Source organism: Molothrus ater, chromosome 5 (genome assembly GCF_012460135.2).
Source record: "Molothrus ater isolate BHLD 08-10-18 breed brown headed cowbird chromosome 5, BPBGC_Mater_1.1, whole genome shotgun sequence".
Lineage (NCBI taxonomy): Eukaryota > Metazoa > Chordata > Aves > Passeriformes > Icteridae > Molothrus > Molothrus ater.
Window position 1 is genome coordinate 33738000 of NC_050482.2, and position 24938 is coordinate 33762937.

A 24938-nucleotide genomic window follows, 5' to 3' on the forward strand; every position below is an offset into this window, starting at 1 on the left:
CAAACTGGTAACCTGTTAACTGCTTAAAAAGGCCTTGGTTTTGCAATAAAGCAGCTCTCCTTTGCACTGCCTAGGGACTCTGCATTGCTCTGCATCATCACACTAAAGGATGCTGTAAATCCACAAAATATAATAGGTTGAACTTGGTAACCAGATTGGATCCATCATAAAGACTAACACATTGGAACTTTTTGGGTTGGGTAGTATTATTCTTTTTTAACACTTTGAAAAAAAATGCAAGCCACAAGGTGTCATGAAACCAGTCAAACACTGCAATTAAAATCAACATCATTTTCTTCTTCCAGCCTGTTAAAAACCCCAAGAACCTAACTCTAACACTTTGTTATATGTGCACCAACAGAGAAAAACCTCTGGGCATGGGAGCAAGTCCATGACTGCTTGGCAGAGTCCGTGGGCTGTGCTGCTGTACCTCCATGTACATGAATGATAGCTTAGTCAAGAGTATAAAAGGTCCATTGCTCTTCTGGAAAGAGGTCTGCTTTTAGAAAGGAATAATACTTCAATTTTTCCACCTTATGGTTCTAATACATTAATGTACAGTGTACATCGTCATAATATCAACTGCAGTCTGAATTAGGAACTGTTGCATACGAAACAGAAAACATCCAGATACCAGTTGAAGGGGTAAAATTATGTAACTCTCCAAAGCATGTGCAGGAATCAGATTTCTACAAAAGAAATCAATACAGTTGTAGCAATGATGAATCCATAGCACAGCTAATAATGTCTCTGAATGGTGGAGGTGACACACAGGATGAATGTAGCAATACTTTCAAGTAAGGTTAAGTTTTGTGAGGAGAGGTGATGTCTTTAGGCCAGCTTATGCTAAAACCCGCCTAAGTCCCCAGCAACTTACTATGTATGATCTGACTACACCACACAATTCAGAGCACACCAAGCTCTTCTAATAGAAGAGATTTCCTCTCCATGTCTTGTTTATATCCTTCAAATGTTACTGCTACAATCAGGCTATTCCTACTACAACATGGTAGTAAACCTGCTGGTGGACACAAAGCCAGCTCTCTCTTTTGTGGCACCTGAGTGACAGGGAGGCTAAGCCCTGCTGCAGAGAGGAGGCAAATCCAGGAGGCAGAGACTCCCAAGCAGCTGCTAATGTTGCCTTTTCCTCTGGCATGCATCAGAGCTCAGTCCCACTGAGGTCAGCAGGAAGAAGGGGTCTAGAACTGATGGCTGTAGCCTAGCCTAGCAGAACCCATTGCTGCCAAGGGCCTTGTAGTGCTGCCAGGTTTCCAAGCTACCCAGGCACTGACTCCTGCAAGTGCTTTGTTTGTGCAATAACCATGTGCAACCCTGGATGCAAGAGAGGAAGAAAGATCTGGGATTGAAGCTGGGCTGGGGTGTAGGAGGACAAAGAGGGGACCTGGACTCTTGTTTTGTAGCAGAACAAAGTAATGACAGATTTAATTGATGGCCAAATGATGTAGGCATTTGAACTGAAGCACTAGCATTCCCCATATGGATTTTCCTGACCGTTTGCTGAAGCAGTGATTCTGGTAGGGATGCTGAAGCGTGTGTCAACCAGCTCGATGCCACTGCTGCTACAGTGGTGCCTCAGCAATTGTAGCAATGTAGGCAGAGACAGAGAAAAGAAAGCCTTTTGACATTTCCATTAGTAATGGAAGTGTTTGTGCAGAAAGTGAGGAGCCACAGAAGAATACATGAAAGGAGAGAGAAGGCTGTTTAGATCTCTTCAGTTACCACAACTGAGTAGTGAAAGAACACCTTAAATTATTATATGCCATGTCTTTACACAGACAACATTTCTGTTTTTAATCTTTGGACAAAGGGATGTTCAGTGAAATCACTGAATTATCTTCAGCCCTTCCTGGTTTTAACAGGCCATGCTCTCACGCTTGCAGTAGCACACCATTGCAGTTCTGCTGTTATGGGTGCATGGCAAAGAACAAAAATTTATCACTGTGAGCAAATGCTCAGGACGGTGTCTTCCTGAGGCTGAAAGAAGGAGAGGTAAAACAGTGTAATTCCTGGGATGATCAAGAACTTCATGCTGCTGGGTTTCACTCAGGTCTGGTTGCTTTTCTCTAATTTCTCTTTATAAAGTAGGGAGGTTCAGACTCTGAATTAACAACAAGAGCATGAGCTCATGCAGGCTTTCTAATCTGAGCTGTCTAAGGAAATAGTGATAAATTATATAAACATGGGGACTACATGGAAGTTCATGGAGGATAATGTAAATCTTATACTGCATTCAGAGGAATCTCTTCCTTTTCCATCTGTTTCCTTCAAAATATCCTCCCAGATGGCTTTGCCATGTGGCAGTCTGGATTAAGTTAGAAATGTATACTTTTTTCATTGGTGGGGACTGTGAGAGGTTACAGTCAAGAACTGCTGGTTGATGGTGAGCCTTCCTTGGTAAAAGTGGCAGAAACTCCTGCTCACACGTGGTCCCTGAGTGGTCTCCTGTGCTTTGGATTTCATGTGTATTCTGAAAGATTTCTTAGGAGTGTTAGTTTACATCGCTCTTACTCTTGTTCTTGCTGCTAGCAAGTATGTCTCTTGGGTTTGTGTCACTTTTACAAGTACAGAAGCAGTAAGACCAGATAAAATTCTCATTTTGCAAATAACAGCTCTGTTTCTATTACCATTTCCCAGATTTTAAGCATCATGCAGGGCACTGCCATGCTCTAAATCTCTTCATGGATATCAGCTGTCCAGTTTAGGGCCATACAGATGTTTATGTAAACTTCTGCAGTATCTTTAAACTTTGCTAGAGCTCTGAGGATTTACCATCACACAGAGAGTACATAGCAGCAGTAAAACCCACTGGAAATCTACACACCCATGTCATTAATATGAAGCTTTGAATACAGTGGTCTGTTCACATCTTTGTGATGATCACTGATGCATACTCTCACACTTCCTTGGGGAAATTAAGAAAAGAGCCAGCATAACTGCGTGACATTGGTAAATTTAGCACTTTCACGTAGATATTTGCCTGAACCTCAAAACAAGACTCTTTGAAATCTGCTCTGTCTCTAAAGAATGTACAGCTGGATCTTACAGTCATGACATAGTAATATTTTTACTGAGGTGTGCAAATACACAGTCCAAACAGAAATTTCTTCATTTCCTCATTTTTAAGCAATTTGTTGCAGCTGTTGACTCAGCCATATGGGGGAGTTACACTCTAAAGTAATATGAAGGAAATAGATGTTTTTAGGAAAACACAATGAAAACTATCAAAATTTTCTGGAAACAGGACATGTTTATTTTTTATCATTTCTGCAGAGAAGACATATAATGAACATAGATCAGCCCTTTGAAAATTTTATTATCTCTCTTAAAATCTCACATCCTTGGAAATCCTTTGTATCTGAGTCTGAAAGACAGCATACCACTCAGAAAGACAGTGTGTAGATCAGAATAAAAGTGTATCAGTCAGAAGAGTACACGTAAAGTATACATAGAACAGTGTACACAAGAAATTGTACAGAAAACGTACACCAAAAGAACAAGTGAAGCATACTTCCCTACCTAATGCTAAATGTAGTAGATATTTTTAAAACAATGTCCAAAAAAATCAAATCCAACAAGAATAAACACTAAAAAGTGTAGTCTTATTTCGTACAGAAAAGAAGATCTGGACTTCCTACATTTTTTCCTGCTACTCATTTTTCAGTGTCAGTATCAATAAAGTTATGCATGTGAATAATTTTATATATATATATATATATATACACACAGATATACATATATATGTATATAAACACACCTCAGGTTGCATCTATTGCATATGTCTACTCAGTGTAGGACCCAGTAAATGCTAGAAGCATCACACAGGCTCTGCAGCCCAGGAGCTACACCTGTGGGTCACACATTCATGTGCAGCCACAAAGTTGCTGGCTGTGAACCTGGGGCCCCTGGTGGTTGTGTGGTGGGGCCAACGTGCTGGCAGACCCCGGCTAGCAGGCCCAGGGAGCACATACCTCATCACCTCTCTGTGCCATGCAATAAAGCTGCACTTACACCAGCTTCAGGCCTTCTGTGTGTCTGCTAGCCACCATATGTGAATTCATCCTTTCCCCTTCTGGGAAATGGCAGACAGAAATGTGGTAGGAATACTCCAGAAATCCACTTTTCACAGGCTGAAAAGAAGCTTCCAGTGTCACAGACAGATTGGCACCAAGCAGGTGCACATACACATCTGAGAGAGTGAGTGCCATTGTCCAAGGCCACCCTGTGTCCTGTGAACCCAGGAATGCTGCAGTCTGAGCCTTGACTGTAGAAATACTGAATAATCTCTGCCCTGGAAGTTGACCTAGTGCCCTGGGGTCTCATTACTCTTTCCACCGCATTCAGCAAGCTACCTTGTGTCTCATGGACTTTTTTTTGTGTTTATTGATAAGGAGAGTCAGAAAGTTCCCAGGGGAACTCCCAAAAAGTCATATCCTGGAGAGGTAAAACTTTCTTTTCCAATAACGCATGTAATTTTGTCCTTTAGCACAGGATAAATGTGCATGTGTTACATAGGCCACTCTGGAACATCCTCTAATGTACTGTAGGCTCTTGGTACCATGTGAACACATGCTGAGCAAACATGTATTGTGGCTTATGGGAAATAAGGAAATAAGGAGAGTCTCTAGCTTTCTTCATGGATGCAGTAGATGGAATTTCATGGAGGGTACTGGGCTTAACATCCTTACTTTCTTTCTCTTTTCAAGGCAAAATGGTGAAAACTGGTGTGGTTTCTAAGGCAGATATATTCATTCTTCCTTTTTCTTTTATAAGGGGTTTATTGTGACAGGGAGACACTGAATAATTTGTCTGATGACTTAAAAAAAACCAACAAAACAGATGTTTTTTGAAATAAAATAAGAAAAAGAATCTGGGAGAAAATATAGAAGTTGCATTTACTGCTTCAATGAACAGATGAAGTACTAACCTGGGCTAAAGAATGATGGCTAGAAAGGGAGGTCAGGTATATCTGAAATAAGATATTTTCTTACTTACATGACATAACTTCTGAATAGAATCTGAATAATGTAATTCAGTGATGCTATGCCGGAATACCTGAATCAGTGTAAGACTGAGGTAGCTAAGGTTTTAAATATTTTTGATTGTCATTTACTACATAGCTATGATAGAGGAACATTTTTGAGATGGCTACTTCCATAAATTTGTCTGTAAATAAATTAAGCAAATTGATTGGATTAAATCAATGGATTTAAAAACTCTTCAAGAACAGGAGTATATTTAGGCATTCAGTCACTTTTGAAGACTCAAAAATTGGAAATACCTCAGCAGCAGTGCCATTTCCTATCCTAGCAAGCTCTCCAGGCTGCCAGGAGAGAAGTGTTCCTAGTGCTGCTCCCTAAACCTGAGACACGGTGCAGCTCAGCATGTGAAGGTCAAAGAGCCTGAGTGATCAAGCAGGAGAAGCATGATTTGATTTGGTTGAGTCCGCAGATCTGTTAAATTCAGATGTGTAATTCTGACAGTGGATGCTGACTGAGTTTTACATCCCCTTGCTTAATGCGCCTGTGGTCCACAAGGCAGGCTAAGGTGCCTGGCACTGTGCCCCATGCAGTGCCTAAGGAACGGACAGAGGTGCTCAGCCAGTCCTGTGCCAGGACAGCACAGCTCCCTTTGAAACCACTATTTCTGAGAACTGTGCTGTGTAAGTTCCATTTTGGGCAAGTGTCATAGTGCCTTGATTCCCCCTCCACTAAAACTGAGGTGCTTATGCTCCCTTCTTGCATAAGGGAATGGTCAACGTGCATGCATTTATAATCTGACGTGACAAAAAAGGAATCAGATTTAGCAAGATGTTTTTTTACTTCCTGACTTGTGTGGGACTATCTCGGGGATTCAGTCTTGCCTGCTGCAGTGTGCCACTTGAAGAGGTCATGTCCTTGTCAGCCAGTTTATGAGTCAATCGAAGAGCGGGAGTGCTGTGACTTAGTTCAACATAACAGGAACCTTCATCTCTGAACAAGAACAACAATGGATTCCTGACAGCTCAAACAGACAACATTTATTTCCCTGAGGCAAACTCTAGAGCAGGAGGCAGCTTTCTGAATGAAGCACTGGTCACACATTTGCCCATTCAACACAGATACACTTTCAGGTCCCTGCTTTTTTTCCAGTGTGCTGGGCAAGACCTGATCCTAAAAGCAGGGATGTAAAACTTCAGGGACTGCAGCTGTAGAGCCACTCCTTGCGCAGCACAGGGAGTGGGTGTTGCAGTTGGTGCTAGAAGGCTAGAGTATGCAGGGGTGAGCTAAAAGAGTTCCCTTAAGCCAGCAACACTCCTCTTCAGCCTTTCCCTACCTCTTCCCTCCCCACTCCTTGCTTGTGGAAGAAGCCTGAGGTGATCAGGCAACATCTGTGGGCAGAGTGGCTGTGTGTTTGACCCCACAGCTGTGGCCACAAAAGGTGTTTAGGGAGGAACTCCTTCCGGTTCAGAACTTGGCTCTGATTTGACACAAACCGAAGTCTCACTAATAGTAGCCAGTAGAGAAGGGCTTGTGATGTGTACTTGGGAAACACTGTTGAGGAGCATAGCTGAGCAGTGTTTAAAAAAGTGCCAGTCAGGAATAAATTAAACAGTGCTACTTTTGCATACACATGCTACATACTTTGGCTGAGATTTTCAAGAGTAGCAAGAGTCAGTGCTGCTAACACTTGGGTATCTTGCTTCATACAAGACATGCGAGACATACAGCATTCTCAGCAGCACATGGCTACTCCCTGAAAATAAGGATTATTTTAAGATATTTTCTGTCTGATACTCAGAAAGCTGAAACTACCAGCATGATCACTCTGTGGAGTTACAGTAATAAAAATAATCAAAATGCTAATTCGCAAAGATGAGGAGCAGAAGGCTGCACAGGAGGAAAGTGCTTTTTGGTGAGAGCTTGGTTCCTGAGCTTCTCATCAAGGGCTCTGCATTTTCAATGGTCTGCATTGTTGTTGCTCCTCCACATCCAGGTGAAGCCACTGAAAGATGCTCTATTCCCTGACTTAAATATTACTATAGATACTTCAGGGTTGTATCCTTGCTCATTTGTTGCACTGAAAAAAGGGAAAAATAGGGAAACAGACCTATGTAACAATTCTTGGAAATTGCTCTATCTTTGCTGTTCCAATTCAGCATATAAATTCTGCTACAAATTTTATTTTAAAGATTAAGTATGGTGTGATGCATGTGTAATAAGGTAGGCACAAATAGAATCAAAGGTAAGGTCAATGAAAATACAGTTTTTGTCTGTTAAATAATTTGCTCAGATAGATAGTTACAGTCTTCACCTATCAGCACTAATAAAGTTTGGCTAGGAAAAATAGCAGTATACTCAGTCCTTATTAACATATTTAAACATGTTATGGAAAGAAGCAATAAGAAGACTATTTTTTTTTCTGGATAAATACCAGGGAAACCTGGTATTTTGTGAATTTAGTTCCTTGAAATCAATGCTGCCATGCTACCCCTGGGTGACATCTGGCCTCCCTGGGCAGTTCCTCAGCTTGTGACACCTGTGCCAGACATTAAGGCTAGGATGGACAGGCTGAGCCTATGAGCTTGCCTCCTCCCTTGCAGTTCAGAGAGGACAGATCAGGTGAAGGATTCATAATCAGTGTGAAACAATTGTAATAGACACTTTAAAACCATTTTTTCCTAGTGGAGCTTCTATTCTATAATATTTCTATTGATGCTCTCACTGTACTGTTCCTTAGTGCTGAGATGGAGTGAAGCAGCCCAGACGACAAACAGTCCGTGACAGGCTAGGTGCAGTTTGGGGGCACAGAGCTCATGGTCATTGATTGCTCCTTGGATATTGTAGGCATGTGACTGCTGTGACAGTAGACAGTAAGAAGTACAGGAGTATCACAGCCTCATGTTAGACCATGCAGTGAGAATTATGGTCCTAGGCACTTCATGTTGAAGGCTACAGAAGTATGTAGGTGGTTTTCAGACATCAACACTTTGCCAAACAGTGCGAGAAGGATCTAAATCTTTGCACAGTCTAGTGTTTATGAGCATCTTGAGTTCATCCTTACAGGACCTAAACAAATAAATTTTCCTTTCTCACACTGAAGAGTGAGAAAGCTTAAAAACCCTTGCCTGACTGTTGGGCATTGTAGCAGTCAGCAGTCACATTACCATAGCAAACTGTCTCTCTTTTCATTGGGATTCCAATACAAGAAATTTTAAATTTTTTAGGAGGTCTGCTCCAGCAGATGTTGAGCATCACTGTGATGAAGTTCTGCTGTTGATCCCACTGTAAAGCATTTCTGGAAATTCCAGAATGTTTTCAGAAAACGTTGGCTGAAATCTCTCTTTAGAAATGACTAATGATTATATTAGAGAGGGATATAATATTGCTAGTGTAGTTTTTGCTTTTCTTCTGCTCTGTCAATGTAGTCACATTATTCAGGGCTGATCTCTGATCTCAGGTTCGAAGAGTTACTTGCCACACAACAACCATGGGAAAACAGAAGGAGAGAAATAAATGAATCACCCACATTCTGCTTGAATTCAGATCTCAGATTTCCCACATCCTGGTATTTAATTTCTCACAGAGTTACCAATGGTTGATCTCACGGCAGGATTAGGGGGAAGAAAAATGAGAGCTCCATTGAAACCAGACTTGAGTCTGGAAAGAAAGAACATGTGAGCTCTAGGACCCCGGAGATATCCGATTCAAGGTAGTGAATGTCTTCCACCCCCTCCCCTTCCCTGATTCTCAAGCTTATTTTGAAGCAAATTCTGGAAACTGAATTCAGAACAGCAAAGACACAGTTACAGTAAGTTAGAGGGCTCACACATCTCTTCAATAGTCTCCTGAGAACTGTGTTATATCGTGAAGCATTAACTATAATTTATGTTGGTATTTTTTTATGTTTAGACAGGAGAATAGATTAACATTGAAGTATAAATTGCAGTAAATCTGTCTCAGTTGTAAAATAAACATGTTTTGAACATTTCCATCAGGATACCTTCTCTGATTTGATTATAGAATGTATATGTGTTCAATTGGAAAAGAAATTCCCATAAAAGATTATATAATCAAAAGGAAATCATCAGTATCTACTAAATTTGAGACCATCAGTCACTTTGAATCAGGTTATCTTGCTTTGAGAAATAAAGAGCTTTGTCCTGTGGAAAGCTGCATAGACTGATCTAGAAAAGTTGTGTCGATGCTCTGTGCTGAGGAGGCCAAACTTTCTCACACTTTCCACCAGATTCAGAGTGTGAGATATTCAAGAAGTTGAAAAAACCTTTAAATGCATCACTCTAAATCCTTTAGGAGTTGAACATATTAAGATGACAAGAAGAGTTTGTCATTAAACTATAACTACCCTTTTTGGATTACCTGGTATTTGTAGATTTATTGGCAAGGTGGCTTAAATTAGGGATATATTTTTAGCCTGCAGCATTACATAATAAAATAGCAGCTGAATTCTTGCAGTAAAAAAGGGAAGGGATGGGGGAAGTTTATTAAAACCAACATGAACCTCTCTGATTTTGCTTTTTCGTCTGCACGAAGAGGTGCTCCATGGTTACACAATCAGTAAAGTTTGCAAGAGAAGCATTTCCATTGCCCCATTGTGCTCAGGAGCTGTCGCCTGCCTTTCACTGCAGACCTGCTGTTTAGTCTGAAACTGAAAATTAAACCCAGAACCTCAGCTCTCTAAGTTAAATACTCTGCATTGCTGGAAGCACGCAGCCTTGCCAGTGTCTGTGTGGCAAAATCCATGATCAAAATCTTCAGACATTTTTAGAGCATTTTACAACTCTGTTAAGCTTTAATGTTTTTGTTTTGATTTGGTTAGAGGTTTTTTGTTTTTTGGTTTTGTTTTTTGTTTTGGTGTGTTGTAGTTGTTGTTGTTAAAAATCATGTTCTAAATTATACTAGAAAGTCTCATGTGAACTGTGCTGAACCAGCTCAGGGAACCTGGCTCACTATCTTTAAGAAATATGTTTCTCATTTTGGAGGGCTTTTCTGAGAATGGCCAGGGTAAGGTAGAGCCCTGTATGTTAAACTCACTCCTTCAGAAACAAAAAAGCAAGGGATGAGAAAAGCCAGGGGAGACGCGGAGAGCAAGGATGGCGGCGGCCGAGCCCATGCGCCCTGCGTGGCCGAGGCTGCACGGGCAGCGTGGCAAGGGCCGCTCAGCCCCGGGGCTGGCGCTCGTAAAAATGTCACCAGTGCGCTTCCACTGTGAAAGGCGCTTTTATCTCCCCTTCCCACAGCCCCTTTCCAGAGGGTACGTGAGGCTGGGCCTGGCGGCTGCTGCTTGGCCTCCCCGCATGGCTGGACCCTAATGAGGTGTGTGCGGCTCTTGGCTGCAAGTTTTCAATCTCTTTCTTATTACTTCAAAGCTGCTGTTCCGAGGTTCAGACAAGTTTGATCACTTGGCAAAATCTCTCAGCTGGGATTCAAAAGGGAAGATGCTTTATTTTATTATTTATCGCTGTAGATAGATAGCTCTCCCCAAACTACTCTTGCCAGTGGCTTCGTGGTCAGAGCCACAATGTTTTTTTAAGTGATAAAGGATTGAAGGTGAACAACTTTTGGCAGTTGCTTCCTGTCTGTAACAAGTGGTCGTTTTTAGGGGGAGAAAAAAAGAGATAGAAATATAACAGGCCTTACTTTATTTTCCTCTTCATGGTTTATATTTAGTGCGGGGGGGGGGGGCGGCAGGGAGGAGCAAAAGGTAAATGATGTGGGTTTGACCTCCATTTCAAAGCCTCTCAAAGTAATGTTTCCCTACCCCATTCTGGGAGACCGTTGCTGTAATCCTTCCTCTGCCTCTCAGCATAAAGTATGCAGAGAAACTGGTGCTGTTTCAAGTATTTCAAGGGCTCAAGGAGAAGGCAGATTTGCTCTGTGGGCTCCAGTAGCCTTTTGGGCTTTTCCATCTCCAGTGCCACAAGAAAGCAGAGCTAACACAGTCACCCACAGCATTTCAGTGAACTAGGCAAGTCTAAGAATTTTTAAGGTTGGCATCCATCTTCTTTCATCTAATTATGGACACAAATATTAGTGATTAGAGACTATTATTAGAGCCTCTGCTTGCCTTATGCTCCAGTCTGGATTTTGGCTGTGAATGCAGAGCAGTTTACCAATCCTCCAGTTTACAGCATCCACAAGAGGTTTGTAAGAGCAGCTTCTCAGAGTTGGGGTCAGTCCAGCTCAGTTGTATATGTTTCTAACAGCACCGCTGCCTTCTTTTTCTTAATATTTTATTTCCTTCCCACCAGAAATGTTTATATATTGTAGGGTTGAAGCTCTCCAAGACAAAATACATCTCTGTCAGTGTTGCATAGCACCCACAATTACTTCAAGCACCATTTTCACTTTAGGTCTGTGCTTTGCAGACTTTAAATGGTGTTTCCTGTAAAATTCTTCTGACTAGTACTGTGATTTTGCTGAAGATTTTCAGTCTCCTTTTAATCACATGGGGAACAGATTTTTTCAAAGTGTTTTGACCTGCTTAGGTCAAAAAGGCACTTGCTGTAGTCAGATGCCAAAACGCGTTTAAGAAATCTGGCCTGACGTAACTTAGACAGCTGAGTCTCAATTTCAAAAGGCTTCAGCCACACAGGCTTTGGCACTGAGTGACTTGCTGCCTTGCAGTAACCTCATTGCTGAGTTAATTTCAGGGCTGCTTTATAATCCATGGCAAAGTTGGGCACCTAAAGCTGAGGTCCATTCAAGATCATGTGTATGAGAAATTGAGAGGCAGAACCTAAGGCAGGTACATTTAGGTTTTAACTAAATGTCAGTCAGACTAATTCCTGTTTCTGGAAGTTCTCAGTGTGAGCCCTCCTGGATTTAAAACTCCTGTGTCAGATAAGCCCTTTCTCTCAAAGTAACCAGAGAGATTCCTTATCACTCACTCCATTATATCAAACAGTTGTCCTAGTGGGAGATAAGCTAGGAGATGGAGAAATGTTTTTTATTCCCCCTTAATGTAACAGGAAGAATAGACTTGAATCTATATTTTAAGTAAGCTGTTCTGACTTTAAAGAGGAATGTCCTGTCCTGTCCTGTCCTGTCCTGTGGGAATCCTCCTAAGCAATGTCTTGGTCCCCTCCAGTTATCTAAACCTGTTGCTTAAGGACCAAAACTTGGCCAAGCCTGGCAACATACTTCCTCCAGCAGAGGAAGGGGATCTGTAGTAGTGGTTCCTGTGTGTGTAAGGATGGTTAACTCTCTCTGACCTCTACCAGCTGAGTCCCAGCACAGCCCCAGCAACTTCACTCAGCTGCCTCAGCTAGATCACTTCCTCCAACAGCTGGGGATGTGTATTATCCAGTAATCCCCATGAGCAGCCTTTTTGCTAGTCAAGCAGTGCTATTCCAGCCTTAAAAGGAGAGGACACACTTAATTTGCTTACTATGCACTAAAAAACCACAGACTGGTGACCTGCAGGAGAGAGTCAGGTTTTGGCTTTATTTTCTGTACTCCCTTTCTGTCTTTCACAGAATAATTGATTATTTATATAAAAGTGGACTGATTTTAATAGAAGAAAGATGCTTCTTCCATACACAAAAGTTTATGGGAGAGCCTTCTTCCTAGAAGGTAGAAAACCCATCTTGAATACCTACTTCAAATCAGAGAGCATGGGGATTTCAAAACAAGTCCATGTGTGAATTTCCAATCCAATGCTATTGCGTACATGTACACAATTTTATTAAAACTAAAAAGTCTTATTTTTGCTATCTATTATACATTGCCTTCCCGAGTGTGAAAACTTTGAGGACATCACTAAGTCAAATCAATCTTTAGGATACATTATAGCCCTTAGATTGCTCACAAGATATTGGGTAGCTCTGCACATGCCCAGCAGCAAGCACTTGGGCATTGGGAAAGTTAAGCAGCAGCTCAGCAAGGCTGCTTGCTGGTATCTAAATATTGCTATGCCATCATGCTATGGCCAAATCTGTGCTCTTTTGACGGCCAACGTCTTTACATAAGAAAGTGGGCTATTAGAGGCTAGGTCAATAGGAACTTACACATTTAAAGCAAGAATGTTGGTTTCCAGTCTGCATCTCAACCCCAAGCTGCATCTCTCTATTTGTCTCTTTCTTTATATTTAATGTCATTAAAGAACTGAAAGTTGTACTTCCTTGAGGGGGGGGAACCTGCCTGCTTACAGCTCCCAGGGCTGTCCCATGACTTAGTCAATGATTGCAGAAACAGTGGTATTAGAAGGCAGGGAGTCTCAGAACTGCTCTGTAGCCAGAGTTTTTGACTGTCCTGTTAGGCACCAAGCTAAAGAATTTGTGCTCCTTCTAGCATGCTAGCAGCTGCAGTGCACAGCAATTGCTTGCTCGTGGTCTGGTTGACTTATATGTGTTTAGAGACAGAGTTTCTGTACTGAAATAATTCCTCAAAATAATTTTTTAATCCAGCAGTTGGAAGGGTTGCATGGCCTTTTCTGTATATGGTCATGGTGATCTGTTCTGCACTAATAAAGCCTTTCACTGTGATGTGTGAAGTATACCTGCAACAATTTGAGTTCTGAATCCAGCTTCTTAAACTTTGTTAAGAGTTAAACTTTGCCTTACTGCTGAGTGGCACCTGTCACTGAGCTCGTTTGTGTGCTTTGCAGAGAGTGCAGAGCTCGAAGCAGCAGATCCCACCCTAAGCTTCACACAGAGCAAACCTGCACTGAGTGTCTGTTAGTGCTGTAAGAATGTCTAAAGCAGTTTGGTGCTTTGGCTGTGGAGCAGTAGGGATGGCACTGTCTCAGCTGGGCAGAGTCAGGGCCCTGGCCTCTGCTCTAGAAGCCATCTATTCCTATCCCTGTATTTCAGGGACTCCTCTGAAAATATTAGCTTGCATGCCAGGGGATTTCAGACATGTTAACAGCAAACAATGGTCCACAGTTTGCAAGTTGCTCTTGTCAGCAGTTCTTTTTGACATATCTATTCAAGCATACCCTCTTGGGCCTAGAAAGCAGCCAGCAAAATCTGTGCCAATAGCTAATACTTCATTATAAAATAAAAGCTGTAGCAAATTCAGAGGCTCCCTATGCAGCATTACTGTGATGCTGCAGTTCATTTCAAAATGGGTTTTAGGTTTTTAATCTGCAGGTCAGAAATTCATGAGCAGAAGGTGAAAAAAGTGAATTGCCAGTGAGTTTCGTGGGGCCAAGACATTTAACCTTGAAGTTTTGTCCAGGGTATTAGAACAGAATAAACATTTTTACAAAAATGCCACAGTTACCTTGCTACAGGTGGGGAAATGCTCCTCCCAACAATTATTTCGTCATCAGGTTTTGCTTTTATCAGTTTGTGGGTGTCCACCAAAAAAAATCACAGAGGACATACATTGACCAAACTAAGTATGTCTGTTCTTCAGGCCACTAGGATGCAACTGGCTGCTTGTAATTTCAGGAAAAAATACCCTGCACTAGCCAAAAGTGGATCACCAAATAGAGGTCTTGGGCAGCAGGTAGAGTTACATTTCACCTGCAGAGGATGTCGTGGGAAAGAAGTCTCTTGGGATCAGGGGGTGATTTTGATCTGAAAAGACATTGACATTTAAATACAATAGTTTGTGGCACAGCTCCATTCTGGATGGTCCCACCTCTGAGGTTTAGCAATGAATAACAGAATTATGGAATCATTTGTGTTGGAAGGGAGCTCTAGAGATCATCCAGTCCAAACCTCCTTCCAAGGCAGGGTAACCTAGAGCAGGTGACACAGGAACATGTCCAGGTAGGGTTTGAAAGTCTCCAGAGAGGGAGACCCCATGACCTCCCTGGGCAGCCTGTTCCAGTGCTCTGCCACCCTCAGTGTGATGAATTTTTTTCTCATGTTGAGGTGAAACTTATTGTGGTTTAGTTTATGGCCATTCCTCTGAGTCCTGTTGCTGGGCACCACTGAAAAGAGTCTGGCACCAGTTTGTTTTTCCACAGCGCTGAGAATTCGAAAGGAGAGATTAAACTTCATTGTTCTGGAGAGGGTTCATGGGTCCACACATCTTGACACAGTTGCTCTGCGCAGGTGTCCCAGGGGTTCACAGGGATCCACACAGAGAAGGAGGGCATGACACAGGAGACCAGCACTTTTCTGGCTTATCTTACCAGATGAGATGTCCAGGGCATCTAAAATGACATCAGGTGCTGTCTTCAGGCAACCAGATCCCACTAAGGTTGTCATATTTCAAAATTCTGTGTTGGCTAGCCCAAATAAACATACTGGCTGCAGACAGCACTTCTAACTGAAACCTGCTGTCCTGCCTCCTGTTCCTTTTTTGTTACCTTCACCAGTTAAATCAGGGCTAACAACAGTGATCCCAGTCCCCTGCAGAGTAGCCCTTCTGAGGGCAGATACCTGCTGTGAGTCATTGCAAAGTTTCTCTTTCTCTCCTGTGGGAGGCCAGCCTCAGTGAGAGATGAGGGTCCAGGCTAGTGTCCACATCTGCCGGCGCCTTGCCGGTGATGCCCCTCAGGAAAAGGCTCCTTTATGAGCTTTGGAGAAAGCCACCTTGCAGCCCTGTTTTGGGAGAGACGCCAGCTCCCTATCACTCCCTGTCTGACGGGGCAGTTACAGCAGCAAAGGGTGGAAATGGCTGAGTGTGCTGCCTTTGTCATATAACATCATGCTATGTCCTGTAGCAACTCAGGACAAGCATACTCATTCATGGGACCTGCGAATGACCAAGTATGCCAAGTGAAACTGCCTCTGCAGCTGGTCCCTGTGCCAATCAGCCCCTGCAGATATATGTATGGGGATGTACACATGGATGCATGGGAAGTCATCTGGGATATTGTCGTAGCAGCAGGAGTAAAGCCTGAGCTATGGATATGAGCACTCACCCTGTTCTTCGAGTATTTGTCCTATGCTCCCTGAGCTCTTCATGGCTGTGGCTTCCCTGTTGGCCAGATCCAGCCTGGTTTGAAGCTTTCTCAGATTTCTCTTTGCGGTCTGCTGGCCCAACCTCTCACTAGTTTGCTGCAGCGGAAAACAAATAACCTGGGAAGTAGCCATTCAAGGCAAAACTGGGTCGATGCACTTTTATGGTCAATTTACACATGTCACCATTCTGCCTCCACAACTAAAGTGAATGCACCTAAGTGAGAACACCCTCAATTAAAGCTGCCGTGTAACCCAAAACTTTTGCTTCTTTGCTGGGTGCATCCTGTGATGGTGTTGCTGAATTTATGTTCTGCATGGCTATCACACTTTGAGTGACTTGGATTTCTAATGTCTGCTCTATGACCATGCTTTCCTTCTAAATTTTTTCCCTTCTCTTCAAATTTATTGGAAGCATATCTGGACTTACAAAGCAATTAATTCCAGCCCCAGTTCCTCCTTCAACTTTTGACTCGGGGACCATGACAGATGGCTGTGCCATCGACCTTGGCAGGTCTGTGAGGACTTGCAAGTGCTTGGAGGGTGCTTACTACTGGTAAGCATCCTTCCCCTGAGGTGTCCAGTGCCCTGACAATGCCAGCACTTCAGTGAATCTCTGGCTGAAGTGACTCAGCACAGAGCCGGTTTTCAACTTCCAAAGGTTACACAGTTTTCAAAATGCCTGCCCCATCCTCCATCTTTTGGAAAGTGTGTGTGCAGGGGTGGCGGGTGCTGTTGAGGCAGAGGTGGGGTTGAAGATCCCAGCTGCACAACCTTCTGATATTTGCAACCAGTTTTTCACAAGTGCAAAAAGTCCCTCTCTGTTCCTGCATTATACATCTGTACTCTGTCTTTCAGAACCTCTACTCACTTCTTCCTTTAGGTATCTCCTTTCATATATGTCTGATTTGTAGTATCCCTTTGGTTGAATTGTAAGCCTTCAGATCAGCAGTCATGTCTCCATCAGTATCTTGACAAGAAGCTTACATGATAGGTTGGCTTAAAACACTCATCTGCAACAGAGGCATTGTAGGCTTTTGCAAGGAATGAACAATCTGATTCCTTTGAAAAGATTTTCTTCATAAAAAAGTATTTCCCAACAGTGATATGATTTTGAAGTTTGTCAGTCTCAAATATTTTTTAATAATTAGCTTATTAATTACATTATTGGGGGGGGCAGTGTTAGCTTGATTTTTAGTTTCTCATCCTTCCCAGTACTACAGGTACACATATTTGCACATACATGTGTAGGTGAGAGAAGCTTCTTTCATTACATGAACACATATAAATGTATGAAGGAAGAAATTCTCATTTATTTTCTTGGTCACTGCAGCAAGGGTTACTAGGGAAAAAAAATACAGTGAGATTCATAGTAAAAATCACTAGCGTGGACAACTTTTTAACTAAAAAGAGCTCTCTTGTGGCCACCCTGGCTGAGCTTTGAAGTATGTCCTTTCACATACTTTGCCTCTCCCCCATCCTTCTTACTTTGTGATCGGAAGTCTACCTTCATGGAAAAATGATTTCATCAGGTTTCAGTAGTCTCCTGACAAGCCAAGCATAAAACAAAGAGAGCTGCCGCTCTGCACCCACACGTGTGCTGCCGTCTTCCAGGAAATGATAATCAGAGGCTGACCACAGCACTGTAAGAAATTAAACATGTGATCATCATCAAATACCAAAACACGTCTACCTGTATTATGTTAAGAGTACAGAACCCACAGTAGTAATTTTTTAACTGAAATACTTGGCTTGGAGGCAAAACTGGGGTTTGCCGCAATCATTCTGAGTTCTGAATTACCAAGGCTAAACCGACATATTTTGCTGTGTTTCTCCACATGCAGCCCAAATTAGCCCTCCAGTAGGTGCCTGAAAATACCATTTTTCTTCTTGACTGAAATGTTGTAACAGTCCTGCTCTGCACAGAAGATAAGCCGGAAAAATGCATTATGCATTAATGGGATTTGATGGAGTGTGAGCTCAGTTTCCCCAGTGCCACCAGAGACAGAGTAAAATTTGCTTGATCATTTCATGAGTTGAGAATCATTTTTGTTCCAGTGCTGTGAATATAACCCAGCTACAGGTAGACAGTAGTTTTTGTGAGGAAAAAATTGTTCATCTGTACGATAGATCAGTGTCATCTGGAATATAAGAATTGAAAATTCAAGGTCAGGGGGCAGCTGACACTTGATTTTCCTCTCTCTGCTCTATCCACGGCTTTGATCATGCTACATCTTTCTTTGTGCCTGGTGCTCAAGAGAGCACCCCAGGGTCATGGCCTGTTTCCTTGTCAGGAGGTATAAACCTACTGGCCTAAATATCTGAGGCCCAAGCTTTAGCAGGGGTGGGGGCATGAAGGAAGAGGGGGGGAGCATTTCCTTCATGCTTTTCACTTTTCCCACATAACCCAAAGCAGACTAAACAAAACCAGTGTGAAATCTCATGGCTTGATGCTGCTATGGTTATATTTTTTAAGCTGTCATCCGTTCATTTATAGTTATGTTTATTCCCTGGATTTACAGCTTTCTTTTGGCCTTTTCTTGCAGGGAGGTGCAGGGGGAGGTCGAAACCTTTTGAAAGGGGATTGCAGTAAGCAGTGGCCTATGATTAAAGCACTGTGTTTTTCCTTGATGCCGCTCCTCTGCAGCAGTGTCACACATGGTAGCATTTAGGAGCCCTTCACAGCTGAGGTGTTTCAAACACTAATGAATGGAAGTTTGGTCGTATAAGGCAGGCAAGCTTTAAGGCAAGCTTTGCTGAATGGTGTACTGTAGTGGCCTGGGAAAGGAAGAGAGTTATAAATTGTGTCAGTTAGCCACCCAGACAAAATGAAGCCATGTGGAAAATCAAATCTATTAAAGTATGAAGACTGTTATAAGCTGTTTTAAGCTGGTCATTCTTCAAAGGTCTCAGTTGGCTGAGGGGGTGAATTCCTCTTCTTCCTAGATCTTTTTCACGTGCTGTCTTAGGGGATGATGTTCAGTGTTTGATAAAAAACAACTTTTCATTGACAGCCCCTTTTATTAGAAATGTTAGTTGCCACCAGTTCACCACCCATGTCCTGAAAGGTACTGAACATTTGTTTAAAAAAGCAGAATAAGAACATCACATTTGGGCAGGCTTGCTGAAGGCAAACATGAAGCAGCACTAGGGCCAGTGAGGAGGAGAAGGCTTCCCAGAGCAGCTGCTTAGGATTGGATATGTGCTCAAAATGCTTTCTATTTTCTTGTTGCCCATGTCTGCTGGCCATAAGAGGCCTGTGACAAAGCATGGCACAGAATGCTTTTTCTTGACATCTCCTGGAGTAGAAGAAAAACCTGGCAAGGCAAGGTGGGGGGATCAGAGAGCAGGGTACCTTCCCTTCCTCCCCAAGGTGGCTTCTTGAGACATCACAGGAACTGTAAAGGGCATTTTATTAGCTCAGGAGGTAATTGTCAGCTGTGTGAGGGACAGCTGAACTGGCAGCCTAAGATGCCTGGTCACCACGGTATTTATCCTTCCCATTTGTGTTTTCTAGGAAGAGACTGAAGAAACGTCCTCACAAGAATCTGCAGAAGAAGACTAGGAGATCACACCATGCAATTTCTACCTCATCAGCAGTTGGGTCTTTTGAAGGGAGAAGACACTGCCTTGACCACTTACTTTCTATTGCCATGGTCTTTCCACTTTTGCCTGGGGGGAAAAAAAATCACATAACCTTAAAAAGGATTTGACTAATCATCTTCTTTATAATCCCTTCACAGTCCTAGGTCTAGTGAAAAACTGCTGTAACACAAAGGGGACACAGATTAACGATGCAACTTTTAATTACTGTTTTCTTTTTTCCTAACCTACTAATAGTTTGTTTGAGCTGCTAAGTAAGGGTGACTGGGTCAAGAAGAGCTCCAGATCAGGTTTATGTCATTCACTGCACTGCGTATAAACAAGAAACTTGTAACATAGTCATTGTAATGGGCATTGAAATAGGAAAGGCTGGGTGTGTAACACTCACGCCTTGCAACACTTCCAGCAACCCACTCCCTACTTAGTGAACTCCCTGTTTTAGAACACCAAAGATAGGGGGTAGATACTATTCTTTTTCTTTTGTAACCTTCTTGTAGACTTGTACTTGATTTTTTTTTTTAAGACTTACCATTATTTTGGGAAAAAAAATGAAAGCTGATTTTTCATTTCCTTCAGTTGGTAATCAGAAGAAAGAAATCAACATGAAAAAGGTACTTTCATTTTGCAAAAGGGAAGAAAGACAAAGATACGTTGTATAGTTTTAGATACAAACATATCAGCACAAGCAGTAGTAAACCAAATGAACAGTCCTTATCATCTGGATAATAGGGAGCCAAGGAGTTGGCTTTCTTAGAGCCAGGAGTTTTCTATGGAAATAAGAATGACTGACACCACTCTTATGCCATTAATGAGTAAGTCTTTATTGATAAAAGTCTTTAAAAACATACAGAAAGGTACCTAGAAATTAATCATAAATTTATCTGAAGAAAAATAATCCAGATTTTTGCTTAGTTTCTACTAATTCCACTTGCCCTGTACCAGTATTTTGAAAGAATTGAATCTTTCCTCATTACTCATCAGTCACAATGTAAGAATGAACACCATGTACCTCAGCTAAGCTCGTGCATTACATTAAGCAATGTATTTTGACATAGGATGGTTCACTGAGCACCTCTGTGCCAGTGACATTTCTCCATCTTTTCATTCAAAGCAGCACTTTTAGCACCAGATGCAATATTACCCCACTATTCAATACTACCTCTGATTTTTACAAATAACTCAACAGACTGATAAATACATGCTGCTATACACATTCAATGCAGGAAATTTTTACTGGGTAGATAATCATGAGTATCTGCATTTTCCCCTTATTTCTATTTCAACCTTTTTTGCAGTTAAGGAAGCAATGTCTTTTTTGTGTTTCAGCATGACTATGTGTTTTTCTTTCACTTGGTTTGTTTGATTTTTTCCTTTTTTTGTGTGGGTTTTTGGTTTTGGTTTTGTTTAGTTTTATTTTATGTACTTACTCTATTCTCTGCTAGACTTCTGTGTAATGTACTGTTAACTTGAATATATTTTTGTATTGAATTGCTGATAGGTTTGTGAGGATAACTTTCTTCAAGGACACTACATGACAGAAAAAATTTAGCTGTAAAGTTTAAATATTACTGTCCAAGTTTGTACCTCAAATGAATTGTTTAAAGAAATGGACTAATTGATTGACAAAGACCTACCTCCAGACTTTAAATGGAATGAACTTGTTACTTTCAGCATCAGTTTTGAGACGTTTGAAACAGGACTGCAACTAATCCCTAATTCAAAATTATTTTTGTAAAATAACTTGTGGAAAATGAACACATTTTAAATTACTTTCGTATTAAAAATATTAAAAAATGAACAAAAAAAACCTTCAAAGAAACTTGAAGCTTTGTAGGTGGGAAGCAACAAGCTCAGCTTTTGCATAATGCAATCACAAATATGTGTTTTAAAAAAAAAATTAGTAGATTGTAAGAAAATACTTGACAAGTATTTTCGTGTATTTTACACAAATGTGATTTTGTAATATGTTTCAGCCAGATTTATTTTAAATGCTTCTTATGTAGAGGTTTTTTATTCTCTCCTCTCTCACTTTTGTTGTTCTTTCTCTCTCTCTCCCCCACCTCCAATTTCATTTTCTCTGTTTCTGTTTTATTTCCCTTCTTCCTCTCTTTCCTAGTCAGTACTTTGTACCATTGTATTAATAACTGGGCCAGGGGTAGTTTCTCAGGAAGGCATCTGTTGGAATGGCTTTAGCGTGGAGCCAAGTGCAGTTAAGGATAACTGGCTTCTCCCGAGAGGCAGTGTCAAGAAACACAGACCTCCACAAACACTGCGCGGGGTTCAGTGGCTGGGAAAGAGCTGGTTGGAATATTGTAACTAGACATGATAATATCGAGTGAAAGAGAAATAATCCTAGCTATAAGTAGCTCTAACAGGCCAAATCCAGTGTCACTTGAAGGCAGTAATAGGAATTTTGCTGACTTCAAAGGGCATCAAATCATGCCTTAGCAAGTCCCTTTTGGGGTCTGAGGGGTTTTGTTGCATTTTTTAAGCCACGGTATTCAGTGGATGACACAGAAATAATTGCTCTCTGTGTATCACTCTTCAACCTCTGAGAGACTTACCACTCTGATGAACTGAATCCTACATTTTCTATATATTGTAGTACAATCAAAACACATTACTACCTCTTAGGGCCTACTATACCTCATTTTTTCAGACGGAAAAATTGCATGTGGCCATTGAGTCAGTGAGAACATCATAAAATTTTTTTATATATATAGTTTATTTTTGTGGGAGATAAATTTTATACGACTGTTCTTTGCTGTCATTGGTCACTGCTAACTATGACTGGACATGTAACTCTTCTACCATTTCTGCAAGAGAGGTGTGTTTGCAGGAAAAAAAATTGCTTCGAGATGTTGAACTACAGTTTACTTTTCCTTTTGAGTGTCTTCTAACTTTTTGCTTTGTTCTTCATGTAGAGTTGCTGTCTATGATTGTACTTCAAATCGCTTGCTTGTTCAAAATGTTCCTTTAATGGTTTATCACAGTCTGTTCAGCACAATAAACATAATAGCCTCTGTGATCCCCATGTTGCTTGATTCCTAGACTTTGTCACAGTTACATAATATGGGTAATAAAGTTTGGTCATGATGACCAAATTTGTAAAATCTCTGCATGCAAGTAGTCTTTTTTTTTCGTCCCGGGATGACAGGCATGTGCCTGAGAAGTTAATTTGCTGTTAGGGCCCCCAGGGGTGGGCACTTAGCAGAACTACACATCTTAAGGAGGCTCCCCAAAAAGTCACACACCCATTCCTGGCCCAGGACTCACTGTGCTGAGCTAAGGGCTAAACTGTGTATTTGGGGATAAGCAAGTACCCACCAGGCAGGGAGCACCATAGCACAGGCCAGGCTGATAGGGCATCAAATCAAAAAACAGGTTTTTTTGCCTGGTTCCAGATCTGCCTCTTGGGGGCCCACCAAGATGATGAGCCTTCTCTTCTTAAGGAAGATTGCAGTTTGCATCCAAGTTCATGGAGTTTCCATTATGCAGGCATTAGGTTAGAAAGAGCAGGTCCTCAGAGCAGCAGACACAGGGATATGTCTGGGTACTGTCTGGGGCACAAATTGAAGAGTTCAGGAAACTGTATTAAAACTAAGCTACCCCCAAGATTCCCACAGGTAAGTTGGCAGGATTCTTCTGTCCTTTCTTCATTTGCTCTTCCATGGTCTCTTGGCCTGTTACAGTGAGACCTAAAATCATAGAATCATAGAATATCCGGAGTTGGAAGGGACCCACAAGGACTGTCAAAGTCCAGCTCCTGGCCCTGCACAGAACAGCCACAAGAATCACACCATGTGCCTGAGAGTGTTGCCCAAACACTTTTTGAACTCTGTCAGGCTGATGTTGTGGCCACTTCCCTGGGGAGCCTGTTCCTGTCCTGACCACCCTCTGGGTGAAAAATCATCTGATACCTAACCTAAACCTCCCCTGACTCAGCTTCATGACCTTTTCTGGTGTCCTGTACCTGGTCACAAGAGTGAAGAAATCAGTACGTGCCCCTCTGCTTTCCCTTGTGAGGAAGTTGAAGATCAATGTGAGGTGTCCCCTCAGTCTCCTTTTTTCAGGCCAAACAAGCCAAGTGACCTCAGCTGCTCCTCATACTGCTTCCCCTCAAGGCACTTCACCATCCTCCTGGCCCTCCTTTGGACACTCTCTAACAGATTTATATCTTTTTTATATTATGGTGCCCAAAACTACACACAGGACTTAAGGTGTAGCCATACAAGTGCCGAGCAGAGTGGGACAGTCCCATCCATCATCTGATTAAGTCTCTGTGGTGCATGTCCATTGATTCATGTTGGCAACCATTCCTCTCTCACCTAAGGGGATTGTGCAGTTATTATTTCCTGAGATGTGTAGGTTTACACGTTCTTTGTGTTCACTCACTTGCAGACTCTCCACTCTCAACATCTCTCTTCCCAAGGGCTTCATGACATGTTTCCTTTGGCCTCAGTTACTTGTAAAATAATCAAAATAAGATGACAAAAAAAAAGCACTAAGTAACAACACCCCTTCAGTCCTGAGTCAGATGTGAGTAATTGCATTCATCACATTATATGTCCTCTTCTGCCTTGTCACCCTGCTTAGTGGTATTAAAAGATTATTCCAGTGTTCAGTTATCCTGGTGGTCGTCTTCCCTGTGTGTGCTATCACTTGGCTCTTCCTGTTATTTTATCTGGTGTGATGCTCCAGCTGCAACCCACTCACCTGATGGGTCAGCCAAGTGGGTAGCCAGCTTCTGCTACTCTGTGCTTAACTCCCCCCTACTTCTTAGTCATTCCTCCAGCTTGCTTCACTTCCACTTCCCTTCCCAGGGAATAAGCTTCCCAATAAACTTCTGCATGCTTTATTCCACGGTGAGACTATTTGTGTGTACAAAACTAATTGGCTGCTGCAGGATGAAGGCCTGCATTTGTCTAGCAGCCAAGAGTGCTTTATCCAAGATGCCCGTGGCAGGTGTCATACTAAGTTCCTGGTTTTGCTTTCCTCTACCATCACATCTCATCCACACAAATATGGGGAGGAAGTACTGAAAGCTGGTGCTGCCAGTGCCTTGCACAGCTATTTAATTGTCCATAGCTCTTTTCAAAACCAAACCATCTGGTCTGGTCATTATTAGAAACACAGCCCAGAGCAATGGCAACAACGTGTTCTCCCGATCACACGAGAGGAGTCACATTTGTCATGCCTCATACTTCACCTGAAGCCTGAATGATGCTTTTCACCCCAGCACCTCTGCATACAAGGAAGTAGAATTTTACCTCTCCGTTTTTCCTTTCTTGATGTCCCACCATCTTTGTGATTACATTAATTTTTACATATACAGAAGTACTTAAGCATTGTCCTGGTTTAGGAACGATACTCCTGCTCCCTGCCTCAGGGCCCTCCAGTGAGAGAGACAAAAGGCAGAGATTATGAGCTAAGAGCAACTTACTGGAAGCAGCAGTGA

The 24938-nt window shown here is 42.0% G+C and overlaps 1 protein-coding gene across 1 annotated transcript in view; it reads left to right on the top strand.

The window, feature by feature from the left end:
- Positions 1-22593, top strand: part of HMGA2 (high mobility group AT-hook 2) — a 110476-nt gene extending 87883 nt beyond the window's left edge. Inside the window, exon 5 of the mRNA XM_036401664.2 lies at positions 19395-22593. Coding sequence (XP_036257557.1) covers positions 19395-19442 — 48 coding nt within the window. The 3' untranslated portion in view covers positions 19443-22593. The remainder of the gene's footprint in view (positions 1-19394) is intronic.
- The last annotated feature ends 2345 nt before the right edge of the window (positions 22594-24938 follow it).